The 17,421-nt window shown below is 40.3% G+C and overlaps 1 protein-coding gene across 18 annotated transcripts in view; it reads right to left on the bottom strand.

The window, feature by feature from the left end:
* The window catches only part of ZNF438 (zinc finger protein 438), a 169,588-nt gene that overhangs the window by 23,767 nt on the left and 128,400 nt on the right, over window positions 1-17,421 (bottom strand). For 11 of the 18 annotated variants that reach the window (XM_042858478.2, XM_042858464.2, XM_065586805.1 and 8 more), the window contains one exon: window positions 13,103-13,159. The exons of 2 other annotated variants lie outside the window; for them this stretch is intronic. In XM_042858478.2, the coding sequence (XP_042714412.2) occupies window positions 13,103-13,130 (28 nt within the window). In that variant the 5' untranslated portion in view covers window positions 13,131-13,159. Of the gene's footprint in view, window positions 1-12,449; window positions 12,491-13,102; window positions 13,160-15,023; window positions 15,230-17,421 lie in introns of all 18 variants that reach the window. 5 more of the 18 variants (XM_065586810.1, XM_065586816.1, XM_065586806.1 and 2 more) reach the window with 2 other exon arrangements.

Genomic DNA, 17,421 nt, shown 5'->3' with positions numbered 1-17,421 from the left:
CAGCCAGCCAGTTAACTATAAAATCCCTATTAGTAGCTGTTCTCTACTTGCTTTACATATGAGGGGTTAAAAAGTCTATAAGTAAAAGGAAGGGAGTGGGCACCTGCCCAAAAGAGCCAATGGGAAGGCTAGAATTTTTTAAAATTGGGAAAAAACTTTCCCTTTGTCTGTCTGTGTTGTTCTCCTGGAGAGCAGCACAGGATTGGAGCTATGCTGTAAAAGCTTGAGCCCAGTATGAAAATCATCAGATCATACCTAGAACTACTCATTTGAAACCCCAGATATGTAAGTAGATTGTCTAGGAAGACGCGATTAGGTTTATCTCTTTTACTGCTTTATGGCTTGGGAACTCCTCTGTGTTAACCCCAGGTGCTTTTGTTTTGCTTGTAACCTTTAAACTGGACCTCAAGAAGCTATATTGATGCTTAATCCCTGTAATTTTTTTTTTTAAACCTAGCAAAAAGCCTAAGTTCCAAATGTATTTCCTTTCTTTTTGTTTTTAATAAAATTTACCTTTTTTTAAGAACAGGATTGGATTTTTGTGTCCTAAGAGGTTTGTGCATAGGCTGATTTCCTTTAGAGAGAGAGAGAGAGAGAGAGAGAGAGAAAGGGCTTGAGGGTACCCCCACATGAAGAAATTCCCAAATGTGCCTTTTTGGGTTCTAAAAGGGGTTTTTTGCACTTGGGCGGTGGCAGAGAAAAGCTGTAACCTTGGGAGTTTAATACAAGCCTGGAGTGGCCAGTATTAATGTTTGGAATCCTTGAAGGCCACCACCTTCTGCACTCAGAGTGGGGAAATCAGCCTTGACACCATTAATGACTAGCTTTTTGGAGCAGCTAGTCCTGGAATCCACAAGGAGAGAGGCAAATCTTGATTTAGTTCTAAGTCAGTCCTGAACCGCTTGGCAATCGTGACCATAATACAATTAAATTTAACATCCTTGTAGGAGTGCAGGGGAAATACCAAAGAAGCCCACCACAATAGCATTCAACTTCAGAAAGGGGGACTACACAGAAATGAGAAAGTTAGTTAAACGGAAATTAAAAGGAACAATCACAAAAGTGAAATGCCTTCAAGCTGCAGGGAAACTTTTTAAAAACACCATAATAGGGGCTCAAATTAAATGTATACCCCAAATTTAAAAAAAAAAAATAGTAAGGGGACCAAAAAAATGCCACAATGGCAAAACAGAGTAAAAGAGACGGTTAAAGGCAAAAACGCATCCTTTAAAAAACGGAAGTCAAATCCTACGGAGGAAAATAGAAAAGAACAAACTCTAGCAAGAAAAGTGTAAAAGTATAATTAGTCAGGACAAAAAAGACTCAAAACTAACAGCAATATTTTTTTTAAGTACATTAGAAGCATAAAAGCCTGCCAAACAATCAGTGGGGCCAATGGACAATCAAGGTACTAAAGGAGCACTCAAGGAAGACAAGGCCATTACAGAGAAGTTCACTGAAGAGGATGTGAGGGAGATTTCCAAATCTTTGCCATTCTTTTTAGGTGACAAAACTGAGGAACTGTCCCAGATTAGGGTGTCAACAGAGGAGGATTTGGAATAAATTGATAAATTAAACGGTATTAAGTCACCAGAGCCAGATGGTATTCACCCAAGAGTTCAGAAGGAACCCAAATTTAACTACTTAAATCACCTTCTGTACCAGATGACTTGTGGATAGCTAATGTGACACCAATTTTTAAAAAAAGACTCCACAGTACACCCACACCTTGAATACTGCGTGCAGGTCTGATTGGCCCATCTCAAAAAAGATATATTAGAAATGGAAAATGTACAGAGAAGGGCAACAAAAATGATTAAGAGTACGTAAGAGCTTCCCTATGAGGAGCGATTAAAAAGACTGGAACTGTTCATCTTAGAAAAGAGATGACTAAGAGGGGCATATGAGAGAGGTTTATAAAATCATGAATGGTGTAGAGCAATGGAATAAGGAAGTGTTATTTAACCCCTCACATATCACAAGAACCAGGGGTCACCCAATTAAATTAATATGCAGCAGGTTTAAAAACAAACAAAATGAAGCACTTCTTAACACAACACACAATCAACCTGCAGCACTTGTTGCCAAAGGATATTGTGAAGGTCAAAACCATAACAAGATTCTGAAAGGAATCAGCTAAGTTCATGGAGGATAGACCATCTTGGCTAATAGCCATTGATGCATCAGGTATGCAACCCCATATTCTGGGTGTCCCTAGGCCTCTGATTGCCAGATGTTGGGACTGGACGACAGGAGATAGATCACTTGATAATTGCCCTGTTCTTTTCATTCCCTATGAAACATTTGGCACTAGCCACCGTTGGAAGACAGATTTCAGAGGGGTAGCCGTGTTAGTCTGTATCAGCAAAACCGAGGAGTCCTTGTGGCACCTTATCCCAAATAAATTTGTTAGTCTCTAAGGTGCCACAAGGACTCATTGTTTTTGTTGGAAGACAGGATACTAGTCTAGATGGACCACTGGTGTGACCCAATATGGCCATTCTTATATTCTTAGATATAACTTGGAGAATTTTTCACTTGACCAGAGCTCAAAGAGCCGGTGGTCCCTTCTGACCTTGAACTCTAGAAAACTAGGAAACCTTAATCTCTGTGCTTCATCTCCCCTTCTCTAAATTGCTGATAACGCCACCTTCTCATCTTATAGGTGTTAAAAATCAGGGCTTGCAGTCCCCTGGGGCAACCTAACGAGTATAGCTGGCCTGTAATAGGCTGCCTGGCTGGCTATGCCACCTAACTGGTGGAAAGAATCAGAAGACCAGCTCTTAAACCCAGCAGCAGTTTGGTGGCTGCTCAAAGCATTTGCTCACAGATGCATTAGCTCCTGTGCCTGCTTGTTCCCAGCCCTGCTCCTAACTTGGCCCCAGTCTTGGCCTTGTCTTACCTCATTCCAGGTAACCCAGCTCTGTACCGTGGCTCTGACTTCTGGCCTCTAACTCCAGCTCTGACCCCGACTCAGACTCCTGACTGTGGCTCTGCATATGCCTCTGTCCCTGGGCTCCTATTCCTGGCTACCAACTCCTGCTCTAACCACTAGGCATAGATTCATAGATTCTAGGACTGGAAGGGACCTCGAGAGGTCATCGAGTCCAGTCCCCTGCCCGCATGGCAGGACCAAATACTGTCTAGACCATCCCTGATAGACATTTATCTAACCTACTCTTAAATATCTCCAGAGATGGAGATTCCACAACCTCCCTAGGCATGATTGCCCACGTCCTGGTTTCTGACAATAGGAGTGTTGTGAAAACAAATTCATTAATATTTGTGACGCACTCATACTAAAGTGATGAAGGCCATAAAAAAGCCCATTTGGAAATTAGTCTGAAGTATGAATAGTCTTCAGTAAATAAGGCATGAGACCACACACAGAACAATGAGGAAGAAACAAAATATTGAATAGCTGCTCATTAAGTAAGCGCCACCTATTCAGTGCACTGAATGAGGCAGCAGTCCTGTGTGAAAAAAAAAAAAATAGTAAAACATACATCCTGCATATGTATGGGGTGAATTAAGGTTGTTCAAGCAACCATAGTTCTGGTATTTCCTAAGTTCTGAGTTCTTAACTTTGCAACCTTAATAATGTTCTTTTAACATAGGGGTTCTTTTTGTTTGTGGTACTTAATTCAACATAGGTTTGAAAAATAAACTGAGCACAACATTTAAACTATTGTTATAATACAGGGACAGAGAACAAAGATGTGTCATTAGCACGGAATCTCAGGGGTGCAGAATACAAATATGTACAGAAAACAGCACACACTTAGGGTCATAGAGGGAACAAGCTTTAAATAATTTGTTAGGATTCCACAAGTCAAAAAGAGAGCTCTTTTAGAGTTACATCAGTTATCTCTGATTTAAGCATTAAGGTGCTCTCTAGGCTGAGGTATTTTTAAGCTGCTCAATATTTTACCACTGAGAATAGCAAGGACTGTCCCCGGTTTAAGTCTGAATGAGGTAGGGGTTTTTTTTCCCCATAGGGGAATGGAGTGATAGTGAATTACAAGGAATGATATGATACTGGGGAACTTCCTGGAATTCTTGAGTATTCATTTCCATACCTTTCTTCTTAACGGGTAAAATTTTACAAAGAAAATGTATTTTTTGTGTAGTAACTGGACTCCAGTGAAACACACTTTCAACCTTAACTATTTTTATGGAAATGTTTAGGTTGGGAATAAATTAAATCTGCTTTTGGCGCAATCTATTTATGGAAGTCACTTTGGAAGGGTAACTCATAGTATCGTCCAGCACTACTTAAGTACTTTGGGCAAGTTTCTCCTATTTTCTGTCCAACCCAGTTCCTTTTTCATGACCTATATCCTCCTTGCACTGCCAAGCAGATCTCGGCATATAACATGAGCTACAAAATTTATGCCCAACTTAATTTACACATGAAAAAGTATAAAAAAGGTGAATTCTCAATTAAGGCTAACCCTGCCTTTCTTGTTGCATTCCTCTTTTGTTAGAAAGTGCCCAATGGATTCTGATCCCTATTTGCAGTTTCTTTCTCCAGGCAAAGACTCCTTCTGAAAATACCAAGTTATCCAGGCCCCAAAATCTCCAGAGCTTTGCTACCAGAGAAAGACTGGCAAAGGACAGAATCTTTTAATTAATTAATTAATGGAGATATCCCATCTCCTAGAACTGGAAGGGACCTTGAAAGGTCATCGAGTCCAGCCCCCTGCCTTCACTAGCAGGACCAAGTACTGATTTTGCCCCAGATCCCCAAGTGGCCCCCTCAAGGATTGAACTCACAACCCTGGGTTTAGCAGGCCAATGCTCAAACCACTGAGCTATCCCTCCCCCAAAGGAAAATCATAGAATATCAGGGCCCCTGCTCAAAGCAGGACCCATCCCCAGACAGATTTTTGCCCCAGATCCCTAAATGGCCCCCTCAAGGATTGAACTCAAATATTTTAAAAATACATTAAGTGCTACTGCTTGGGGTACTTATTACTTGCCAACCTTTTGGACAAACATTTTGGGGGTCTGGCATAAAAATAAACATTAAAATATTGCACCACATATTAGCAAATCAAAATTTTAAAATAACACATTTTATACATATATAAAATAGGCAAATCAATTAGAGTTAAATTTGGTCATCTTAAACAAAGCCATCTTTGAGCTACTGAATAGAGAAGTAAGTCTGAAGTCCATGACAGGAAAAATCAGTTCCTTCTCTAAAATACCTTTGCTTCTAAGAATGGAGGGATCCATTGCCTGGACATGATCGCTGGGAGAGTGCTACTCATGTCACAGCAACAGAAAGAACTTGGAATGTACTTTTGGAGTAAGGGGATGGCAGAGTTGATTTCCTCCTTATCCCTACTGGACTACAACAACAGTCCTAAACCCAAGATTTCCAAAGCTGAAAATTACATAAACTTAGTAGAAACACTGCTAACAACATTATAGATAACACTATTAATAAAAAAGAAATCTATAACTTGTACAAACTTAATTTTATCAAAACCATTCTTATGTACAGGGAAAGTGTTCAGAGGATGTTATGTTATGATAAACTATAGAAAAATTAACTTCTTTTTCTACTAGAAGTTCAAAAAGTAGAGGGCCTATAGAACCAAGTAAAAGTATCACTGAGTTTTAGTAGAGGTTTCTCTTGCCTGGTTTCTTGATTAATTATCCAGAGGGCAGAAGCCCAAATCTAGAAATTTGAGCTTGGGTTTTTAAACAACCATTTGCAGTGGATTAAAGAAAAGGTATAAGGCACCAAATCCTCCTGTATCATTTGGTCATAGACGATTTTGAGATTTAAAAAGAAAGAGTTCCCTTTTGTTGAAGGCTCAGCCTCTCATATTCTAAACTATTAATTTCAATCTCTAATGGTTAAAATAATTGAGAAGTTTCAGATGAAATTTAAATGCCTTCAAATCAACTGCTGAAAACCACTTTAAGAGTGCTAGATACAAAATACTTAATTATTAATATCATTGCCATCTGTATCAGCTTGGGAAAACAGTCTGTGTAACCAATAAGATATGATCAACATACAGCTATTCAGCCCTTATTTTTCATACCACTCTGACAATAAGAGAGTTGGGAGGAAACTATATATGTTCAATTCAAATCATGAACAGGAGCTGGTGTCTATCTTCCACATCCAGGGATGCTGATATCAAAGGGAAAATATTGGTATTTTCCTGTTTGAAAACAGTCTACCTGAGGGAGAAACTGTTTGGTGGATACATTATCAAAGATATATTCAAAGATATCTAGTTCTGCTTCCACATGCCTCTGTCAGTTTGCAGCAACTGACTCTGTCAACCTTAAAGATAGTCTTACCCTGAGAATATGCTGTTCCAATACATGGGCCCCAACTGTGCAGGAAGGGAATGATTGTGATAGCATTACAATTCAATTTTTTTATCTTTCTTCCTCTTGCTTCTGTTCAGTTGTCACACAATGCAGAAGGTCATCCCTGGGGATTAGTGAACGTCAAAACTGCTTTGGACAGACTATCAAAAGTTCTAATTGTCCAGAAGAACTAACTTAAGGGATGGAGATGCAGCACCGGCCACTGAATTCATACAAGCATGGCACCAACATGAATGTGAACTAGACACACAGGAAGGTGGCTATTGAGCAGAACGTTTGAAAGGAAAGGTTGAAACTGAAAGTTAAAATTCTCTCTTCTGGAAGAACTGCCAGTTGAGATTTCTTAAAATGAGTTCCCAGAGGGATAAGACCCCAACTAGCAGTTCATTCCTTGTGAAGCAGCTCTAAATGCTTTTTAAAAAAGGACTATCAAGGTCACATCAACTTGGACAACATTCTGGGAGTCGAAGATATACTGAATAATGTGTCAAGTATCAGAGGGGTAGCCATGTTAGTCTGGATCTGTAAAAGCACCAAAGAGTCCTGTGGCACCTTATAGACAAACAGACGTATTGGAGCATGAGCTTTCGTGGGTGAATACCTACTTCGTTGGATGCATCCAATGTGCATCTGACGAAGTGGGTATTCACCCACGAAAGCTCATGCTCCAATACATCTGTTAGTCTATAAGGTGCCTCAGGACTCTTTGCTGAATAATGTGGTAATTAATAAACAATGTGCTCCCTGACCTGCAGGAAATGACAGTGACCAGGTCTGAGGGATAAATGAAGGTAGAATTCTTGAGAACTGTGGAGCACAAAAAGGTCAAGTGGCGCCATTTCATGAATAAGTCATGGAATGTTCTCTGTGCTGAATCTTGCTTTCCTTCAAAATAAGCGGAGGATAAAATCTTTCTGTCTTTGTATTGACTAAAAAGACCCCCCAAAATACACCTGGATGATACTTCAAGTGTAGTAGGAAGATAAGGTCTCTTAATTCCAAAATATATTTTTAACATAGAAGCGCTGGAATAGACAATAAAATGAAGACAATAGGGAAGATATCTTGACATTTTATAAAGTACACCTTTTTATACGACATTTAAAACCCTTCTGTCTAGAGTGGAACCAGTTCAGAGGAGAACAGAAAATTTTTAATTTACCAGTTAGGCTTAAGACCTCCTGCGGCAGCAAATATACATTGTATGGTGTTATTTAAGTTGCTGAAAAAGTGTGTGTGTTGACTTCCATATGGCAAACCTGGAAAAATCCTTTCTGGTTCCAGATAAACAAGAGAGCTGTAAGATTGACTGTTAAGATGTGGCCTGAAAAATGTTGGGAATTTTCCTGTTGTTCTTGTACAGTAATTTATTATCCCTAATGGAAGGACTAGACTGCAAAACAGACTGCTAAATCTGGATGATTTGGGGAAGAACCTTTACTTAGGGTTTTTGTAAATAAACTCAGTTCCATTGAACATGGCCTAGATGATTTAACTTCTGAATGTGGTAACTACAGCTAGGATTTTTATACTTCTCTTGGCTCTATTCCATTCCCTTTTCTTCTTTTATGATGAGCAATTTATTTGCAATAAAAACATATAGTTCTGGCTGAGATGATACAAGACACTGACACCTATAGCCAATTTGGCTGTGACACAAAAAATTAAAGTTCAAAGAAGCTTCACTGTATTCTATACAAGCATGTCATTTTCCTTTCCAGACAAAGACCTTCAGAGCACCTGCACCATATATTAGAATTAAAATCTCTCTGGAATGATTGTGGTTCTGGTTAAGAGAAGATCTGACGTTTTCAGAGCATATGAAAGTTCCCACTTTCTGTTGAATCTGAACTTGGCTGGGTCTCTCTGGTACATGTACTGAAGGATCCAGTAGAAAAGAAATCAGACTACAGCATCTCCATGTTTACCTCTTCCTGCATGATTCCACCTATTTGGAAGGTATGCTGACACTGGTAGACCAGTGGAAGCTGCCAGACCAACAGCTGCACTAATGAAGGATGTCACTGGCAGGTATGGTAAAATGGGAGGCTGGGGCTGCTCTAGGATACACTTTGAGGACGGTGCATACATACTGTGGTGATAAGTGCTAATTTACCATACAACATAGAAGCTTTAGCTAAATCTACAGCAGGCCTGCACAACTCAAAGTGGTGAGGGCCATATTACTCCAAAGAAAACAGCTGAGGGCCAAACCCTCCCCGCCAACCCCCCCCCCGAGCGCTGCCCAGCCCCCCCCCCAACACAACACACATACCCAGTGCTGCCCACCCCTCGGAAACAACCTCCCCCCACCAGCGCCGCCAAAACACGCCCCCCCGTGCCGCCCAGCTGTCCCCGAAACAACCCCCCAACGCCGCCCGCCCCGTGGAAACAACCCCCGCAGGTCCCCCGAAACACCCCCCCCACCCAGCGCCACCCAGCCCCCCCGAAACACACACACCCAGCCCCGTGGAAACAAACCCTCCTTCCCCAGCGGTACTGAACCTTGGTAATGTGTTATAGCGGGCCCCTAAGGTAGTATAATTAAGGTAAAAGAAAAATGTTTTTTGCTAGAAGTAGAATAAGATCTTCCCCCCACTTCGTAATAAATTGCCCTGTTGAATGAATGAAGTGTGAATGAGGAAGGCGTGGAACACAAGCACCTCCAGACAGCTGCAACCCTTGGAGAGGGGATGGGAGCCAGACCAGATCAGTAGAACAGGTCAGCCATCGACTCGCCGCTCGCCTCCTCAGCTCCCCTCCCCTGGCTCGCCTACTCACCGCCTGCCACTGCCCACCCGCTCACCTCCTCAGCCCACACCCTCCTCAGCCCCTCACTCCTGCTGCCGGTTCACCTGCCCCCCCCCCCGCCTCCTCAGCCCCCCGGCTCGCCTCCTCACCCCCCGCTCGCCTCGTCAGCCCCCCTCCTTCACCCACCGCTTGCCTACTCACCCCCCCGTGGGCCGCACAGTGAGCCCACATGGGCCGCATGCGGCACACGGGCCGCATGTTGTGCAGACCTGATCTACAGGAACCAGTAGGAATGCAGAGTCAGCAGGCAGCCTTCTCAAGCTGCCCTAAGCAGAGAGGTCAAATATTGTATTTATTTTGCGTATCCAACAGTTTGTGACAGGATATTCTCTCACTCCCAAGCACAATGTTTTGGAGAGCAGTGAGCTTGAAGCTGCTCTCTCTCAGACAAAGCAAGTAAACTGTGGTCAGAATACTATGTTGCAGCAATCCAGCAGGGGGAGTCTGAACTAAAATAAAGCTCCTATTTAAGCTCCCTTTGTTGGTATGAAATGGGCAGTACTAGCTCAGCAATGAAGTCCAGACCAATGCTCATTAATGCAAAGAGTGGGTTTACAATTAATGTGCCATCTCAGCTAAGTACAGCTGTGCAAATGGACGATCCTACAATATGCCAGAAACAACTGAAATTCTAAACTACAAGTCTAGTAACTTTGCAATGCTGTGTTTTTGCTGAGAAATACGATCTACCTTGAACAATTTATGACAAATCATACTTTACTTTCAAACATTCATTTATTTTAATTAATTTATCTCTTTCAAAATGTATGTTAATATTCAATCTTTGCATATTTGAAACTTTTCCAAATTGGTCAAGTATTTTGCATAACTTTGAGTGCGTATATGTATATTTTAAAGCATGACAGTCAAACTTGCCTGTTAAAAGTAAAAGTAATCTATTTAAATAAACTGGATTTATTCTGAAGTGGGACTGTTTTATAGTGTTTATGGTTTTTGTGCCAATACACTTAATGTGAAAAACAATGTGCTTTGTTTTATGAAAAGCATTAGTATGGATTTCTATTCTTGTTTGTGGTAGATATTTGAAAACAAAATATAGATGTTTGGCCAACACTCAAGAAATCTTCGTTAAACTTTCCTGCTTTCATCATTGCTCAGCTCATCACACAAGCCATCTGCATAAATAAAGATGTAAGCATCTGTTATATGGCAAGTGGTCTCAGGGGCAGATGTTTTTATCCTTGCATTCATGTCACTGGGCTTGGATACATTATTTGAACAGATGTACACAATCTGAAAGTGATGTGTCCCACAGTGAAACATCTCCAACTGCTTTCTATCAAAGTACATAAATGCTATTTGCACCTGCATTTATACTAATGATATAAAGGCAGCGGGGGTTCTGACAAAGTGCTATGAAATACATTTACATGGTTAATTGAAGTTTGAGAGCTTCAAGCGCCAAATGACTGTACTGACATTGATATACATTGAACTAAATTGTATAAATGATTTTTTTTTTAACATGAATGAATTGATGATAAGGCCATGCCCAGCAGGAAACCTGTGATTCCAGTTTACCATTAGTAAGATTTTATGCATGGTATATTATAAAAATAATAGAAAAACATATGATAATACATTCCAGAATCTACCTGAGCTGTTTCATGTTGTAAGACCAGTTCATATTAGCCTTGTTTAGAGGACAAGATTTATAAATCACGCGTTTCCCCATCTGAAGCTTTGTTAGCCCTCCAACAGGCTGATAATCCACAATGGTATTTTGCATGGCTATTAAGCATTAGAAAAATCCCAGTTTCCAAAGTTAAGGGGACAAATAATACACTTGCACGTGAAATTCTGTGTATAATGTTAGATCAAAATATATTATGGTTTAACAATTTACTAGCCTATGATGTTTCAGTACGGATTTAAAAATTATAGGAAAAAAAATCAAAATCTAGCAAGTTTAAAAATATTTACCACAAAGACAATTCCTTTGTCACATGAGCAGACTCCTTTTGAAAAGTTCTGCTCATAAAATAGTGTTTTCCTGACCAGTATATATGTGCCAGGCAGGAATACCTATCAAATTACAGTAGTACTACTAGTATTATAACACAAACGTAGGAGTGAGGGGTTTCAGTAGTCAGTCAAGGAACTTGCACTAACAGTTATTGCTGTGACTTTCTATAGTTGAAAAATAATGGTCACTTTCAATGAGTAGATTTATAGGCTGATAAAACAATAGTATATTGTGTGTGTAATTGACTGAGAGGTTCCACTTCCAATATCATTTATTTTCTTACCAGTTATTCAAAAGAAATGTATCTGCTTATCATTGCACATAAATCATTATGAACTGTTAATGTAATCATAGAATTTTCACAGTGCAACAGCGTGTTTAAGAAAAAAATCTGATTTTTGATTAAAAAGGACAAAATGCTATTGATGGCAAAATACAATATGTCACACCAAGACTAATACATTTTTAGACTATTACAGTTTCACACTGATGTAACTTTAGTCACAGTCCTGTCAGCATTTCCACCATAACCCTTCATTTCCGAGTTTTATACCTAGGCTGTTATAATTCACTCTGGGCTGAAACGTGGCACACACCATCAGCCTAGGATGAATTTTTCTTTTAAAAACAATTTTAAAAAATGGTTCTGCAGTTTCCAAGTATTAAAAAAATAGCAGCTTCACCAGTTTAATTTTTTTCCTATTACTCAAATATGTGATTTCCAATATGCTCAAATCCTTTTTATTATTTTAAAAAAACTATAGCAAAGACTTTTCAGTTTAAGGACCAAAAGCGCATGCAAAACAGATGGATTTATTCAACAATAAAATACATCTCCAAAGGAATAATGGTTCCATCAGGCCTAGGATCTGCCAATGGAGAGGAATTTACAGGACTACCATAATGGCATCTTCACAATCTTTACAGCATTGCATAAAATATGCACTCTTTAAAAAATGTTAAAATACAAACATGACTGTAATAGCTCTGTACTTCCAGTTAAATAAGAAAAGTATTTTTTTAAAATTAGCATGAGCACTACAATGCATATTTAACCAGTCCCTTCTAAGCCACTGCAGACTATTATGGCCTATCATGTCATATACATGACACTTCTCTCAGGTTTTAATATTACTGTTAACAAGAATGAAATTCAGAAGTTAAAAACAATCTTTAAATGTTAGTTTTATGTTCAAATTCACATAGAAAAGGAATTGAAGTGAAAGATGAAAATGCATTCAAAATTCTCAATATAGCAAAGATGCATTACAGCACATATATATACACCTACCGATATTGGGGGAGTCAAAACGGACACACTTTTTAACCCTACTGAAATATAAATTGACAAGAAAAGACTTTTGAAGGGACAAAATAGAAATACAATAAAATAAATACAGGGACTGTCCCTCCTAAGTGCAACAATAGGCACATACAGTAACACCAAGCATTGATCTCAGCATACTTGAATACAAGTTTACATTTTGTTGTTTGTACTAGTTATGTCTAGTAACTTTAAAATTACTATAATAGTTAATAGTGTGGAGAAGGTTTTGTAAAATTTTTCTTTCCAAATTCCACTATAAAAGTTCAAAGAAAAAATATTCTAATAAGTTTAATAATCTTCAAATAATGTAGAACAAAATAAAATCAGAATTATTTTCATAGTATAGGAAAGTACAGTATTCAGCCTTGCTGAACAAGCAGTTATTAGCTTCCATTTCCCATCATAGCTAGTGAATGTATATAAAGTACCAATTCTCTTCAATAACAAAAAATTCTCAACTATTCCAGTTGTAATCCTGATTCTAGTACCTATGCACAAAATAAAGGTAGAATAATCTAAATCTGAGCTCATTTTTGTGTAGTTCTACTAATTTTCCATCACATTCCAAATCACAAAACTATAATTTCTCAGAAAATTGCTTAGAACTTATACTGTACCTTCAGAAAGAGTTAAAGGATTCTGCATTGTGCCCTCTGATAGTCACAGTAACTTTCCTGAAGAAGAGAAACAAATACAAGTATTTAAAATTCTTGATGATATTTCTCATTCTTAAAAAAAAAAGAAAAGAAAAGAGCATCAATACAACACACTCAAATATAAGATTATGAACAGATTTACAAAAAGTCATTGATTTTTGGGAGGACCACTTGTCTATCTTTCTTAAGTTCTTGTTTAGAAATGAAAGGGTCAGCAGAATTAGCCAAAATACAGGCTATTTAGTTCTGAATGTAAAAGTCAACTTATTTTCCCCCATACCCTTCATCTTACCAAACCTAACTACTTGTACAGGTAGATAGATACATGAGTGAACTTTCAAAGGATACCTTTCATCTTGAAAGCTACGAAAGCATTTTGTGAACACTGTGCAAACAAGCTGCCACTTTAAGCACAACTATCTTTAAGGCCAATGAAGCTGACACTGTGTTCCACAATGTAACATAAAAGCCTCACTGTGATTTTTCTTGCTAGTGATTTTCCAAAAATTCCAAGGCATAAGGAATCAAAGCACTAAGCATCCACATAAAGAAGCAGCTATACAAAGCAAAAGAAACTGTCAGTAAATCATACCACAGTATACATTAAGGGCATGACCCAAAGCCCATCGAAGCAAATTGAAAGCATTCCATTTTTTCAGAAGACTTTGGACCAGGCTCTAAAGAACTAACATAATATGATTTATACATTACTTTTACTGCTTATTTTTCTGTTAATATTTTAAATGGATAGATTGCTATTTTAACTTAATTTGGTCTTGCAAGAAGTGCCAGAGTAACAACTATGGAAGCTGATATCCTTTGTATAACAGTAACAACAGTGAAAGCTTCCTTACATTTCCCAGTCATGCCATGCTCCAATCTTGACCTGCAGGAGCTACCTCTAGAAATAATAGTTCAGTTGTTATGGCCCATTTAGTCATTTACTTCTCTAGTGAGACTTTCAACAAGGGTGCCAAGTGTAGTATTATACTTAACACTTATATAGCATGTAGACACCCATGTACTAAGTAGAGACACTACAGAAAATTTGCATGAGGTCACGGAACAGTACTCAAGAGTGTTGACCCCAGTCCTGATTTATGTGTGACTGTCCAAGTTTCTGATGGGACTCTACTGAAAAGTTTTCCAACCAACTAACTGTCATACCGCGGTGATATTTGCATCACAATGCAAATGTAACTGCATCACAAAAATGCCAACAAGTTATGATGCCACATGTTTACCCTGAAGGATAAACATTTAACAATGTGGGAATCCTGCTTAGATGGTGGTCACTTTTGGTCATTAACTTCCTATGTCCTACAATAAGTGTAAAAAGCTTTGAATCTCATTACCCTACTAATCCTCTGAATTATCCAACTCCCCCAATGTCATCAAGCTCAGTGGTTATGCATATATTCAGTCTTCAATTTTATTTTCAAAGTGTTTTTGTATTGGTTAAGTCTTCATACATACAACCGAGTTAGCATTCATGCTCTTAAGGTTTTTAATTTAGTAAAATACAAGGGGCTCTTAGTAAAATTGTCAATAGCACTCCTAGCATAGGTAGTCTAGGTTGTTGACCTCCTCCTCTGCAACAGACGTTTCCGAGTGCACATGGGAGACAGAGTTAGCACCAGGGCTGGCTTTAGCAAGAGCGGGGCCCGATTCGGGCCAGGGTTGCCGGGCTTGGGTCCGACCCGGAGTCGCGCCGCGGGGGCCGGGCCGGGGCCGGAGCTGCGCCGCGGGGGCCGGAGCTGCGCCGCGGGGGCCGGGCCAGGCCGGACCCGAGCCGGGACAGAGCCGCTGGGGCCTGCGTACTCGGCGGGAACGGGCGGTGCCTCCCCGGAGCCCTTCTCACGCCCCCACCACCCCAGCTTACCTTGTGCTGCCGGCCCGCCCCTGCTTCTTTTCAGACTTCCAGACTTTCAGACTTCCAGAATCAGAGATTCGCGGGAAGTAGGGGAGGGGGCAGAGCGTTCAGGGGAGGGGAGGAGGGGGAAGTAAGCTGGGGGCGGGGTGCAGAGCTGCAGCGCGGGGCCCTCTTGGCGCGGGGCCCAATTCAGCTGAATCGGCCTAAAGCCGGCCCTGGTTAGCACACAAAAAAGAGAAAACAATGGTGTACCTCAACACTCTGCTGGCACTGACACTTTTTAATCTATACACAAACAACTTCGCACTTAACCACTACTGTAAGTTCACATAGGCAGATTACATTTGCTTAAGCATCCAAGCACAGTCATTCCCAGAACTTGAAGACACCCTAAAATTGACTTGACTAAAATGTCCGAATACTGCAATCGATAGCATTTGCAACTGTGACCAAGACGGTTTTGAGTGTGTTCCATCTTAACACTACCAGAGCAATCCAAGAACCGAATATCCTTCTCAATGCACATCACTTGAAACACAAACTCCACCCAGTCTCTCCCCGAATAACCCTAGACATATCTCTCACATAACCACCAGAGAAAAACTGGGGCTCAGGTGAGGTTGCGTAACAACCTCCTAAGCAAATTGGCCAGCATTTCATGGGCAGCAAATGCTCAAACTCTCTGATCATTCTTTCCTCTGATGTCGTCTATTATTCTGCAGGAGAATACTGTGCTCCATTTATCATACATCAAGTTGGCTGACACACAACTACACTCACCCAACCTCATTGTAACTGGGACAGTTCGGCCCACACCAGTACCATCGCTTCCTGTATTAAGCAACATCATTCCTTCACACATTTGTTGTGAGGTTGCTACAGCCAGCCTACCACTATACACAGACCTCTTTGAGCACCCAAAAGCATACCTGTTGTAAAGGCACCTATTGTGGGTGTGACAGTCTATATCTTGGGGAGCATCCTGGAAACCCCATATTTCTCATTTGTATATAATTGTGATCTTACATATAAAGCATGCCTTGTAAGGTATCAGGGGAAAGGTTATGATCTACTGAAAGTCATTTCTCCATCCATATACCGTATATACTCATTCATAAGCCAAATATTTTTGGTAAAAAAGTGACGCATCAAAGAGTGGGGGTCAGCTTATAAACGGGTCTATACCAAAATTTGATGATTTTAAACTCTATGGAATCATTGAATTGAATATCTAATACATTGTCATTTTCTTTACCTGGAGCATCTGCAGGCATGGAACCCCTCAGCTCCCTGTGGCCGCGGTTCGCAGCTCCCATTGGCTGGGAACGGCAAACCACGAACACTGGGAGCTGAGGAGCTCCATGCCTGTGAATGCTCCAGGTAAACAAAACGTTCAGGCCTGCTAGTGGCTTAGCCTAATAGGCCAGGAGCCAAAGTCTGCCAACCCCTGAAATATAGGGTCGGCTTATGAAAGGGTCATACAGTTTTTGCTATTTTTACCTAACCATCCTGGGGGGTCGGCTTATAAAAGAACGGGCTAATGAACGAGTATATACGGTATGTATATCATTAATGCATATGAAGTTATGAGAATTGTGTTATATGGTTGTCACTAAAACATGCTGTAAATTGGGGAATCAACCAGATATTAGCTCCCCAGAGGCAAACAGCAAGGAAAGTAACCAACACCCGGGTGGGGTTTCAAACAACCCATCAACAAGGGAGCTACAATTCAATTATTCACCTGCATGAAGCCACACCACAGGAATTGCTCAACCTTGCCTGGAGACTCAGCGATGCCCCCAGACATGCCTGGACTTGTGTTTTCCAAGCACATGGACTGAGGGTATAAAACAGACAGAGTGGAGACATATTGGGCCCTTCTTCTGCTCCCACCTACGCTGCAACTAAGACACTGAGAAGAAGACAAGTCTCCAACAGAAGAGATTGGCCCATGTTTAAGGAACAAACCTGTATATTAAGGACTGCAATATCCAGTGGGGTGAGAAAACTGTTTAATCTAGATGTTGCCCAGTCTAATAGGGTTGAGAGTTTAGACTGCATGCTTATATTTATTTCTTTTGGTGACTAACTCTGACTTTTTGCTTATCACTTAATATCTACTTTTATAGTCAATAAATTTGTTTAATTTTACCAGTGAGTTTGTATGACGTATGGGGCAAATCTGCTCAGGTTTTGCAAAGGCTGGTGTATGTCCACTTTCCATTGTTGAAGTGCTAGAAGCTGGGGGTATTTGGCTCTGGTGCCTCTCTCCGTGTGATTCATGAGTGGCTCTGGGAGCATTTATGCAATATAGCTGGGTGTGGGGCTCCACATGCTGTTGTGCTGAGTGATCACAGCTCCTGGAGGGGTTTGCTGCTGGTCACTAGCAAGGCACTGTGAGAAA

This window comes from Chrysemys picta, chromosome 2 (assembly GCF_011386835.1).
Source record: "Chrysemys picta bellii isolate R12L10 chromosome 2, ASM1138683v2, whole genome shotgun sequence".
In the NCBI taxonomy this organism is placed as follows: Eukaryota; Metazoa; Chordata; order Testudines; family Emydidae; genus Chrysemys; species Chrysemys picta.
The sequence above is the reverse complement of the archived record's forward strand: the minus strand, read 5'-3'. Positions and strand labels throughout refer to the sequence as shown.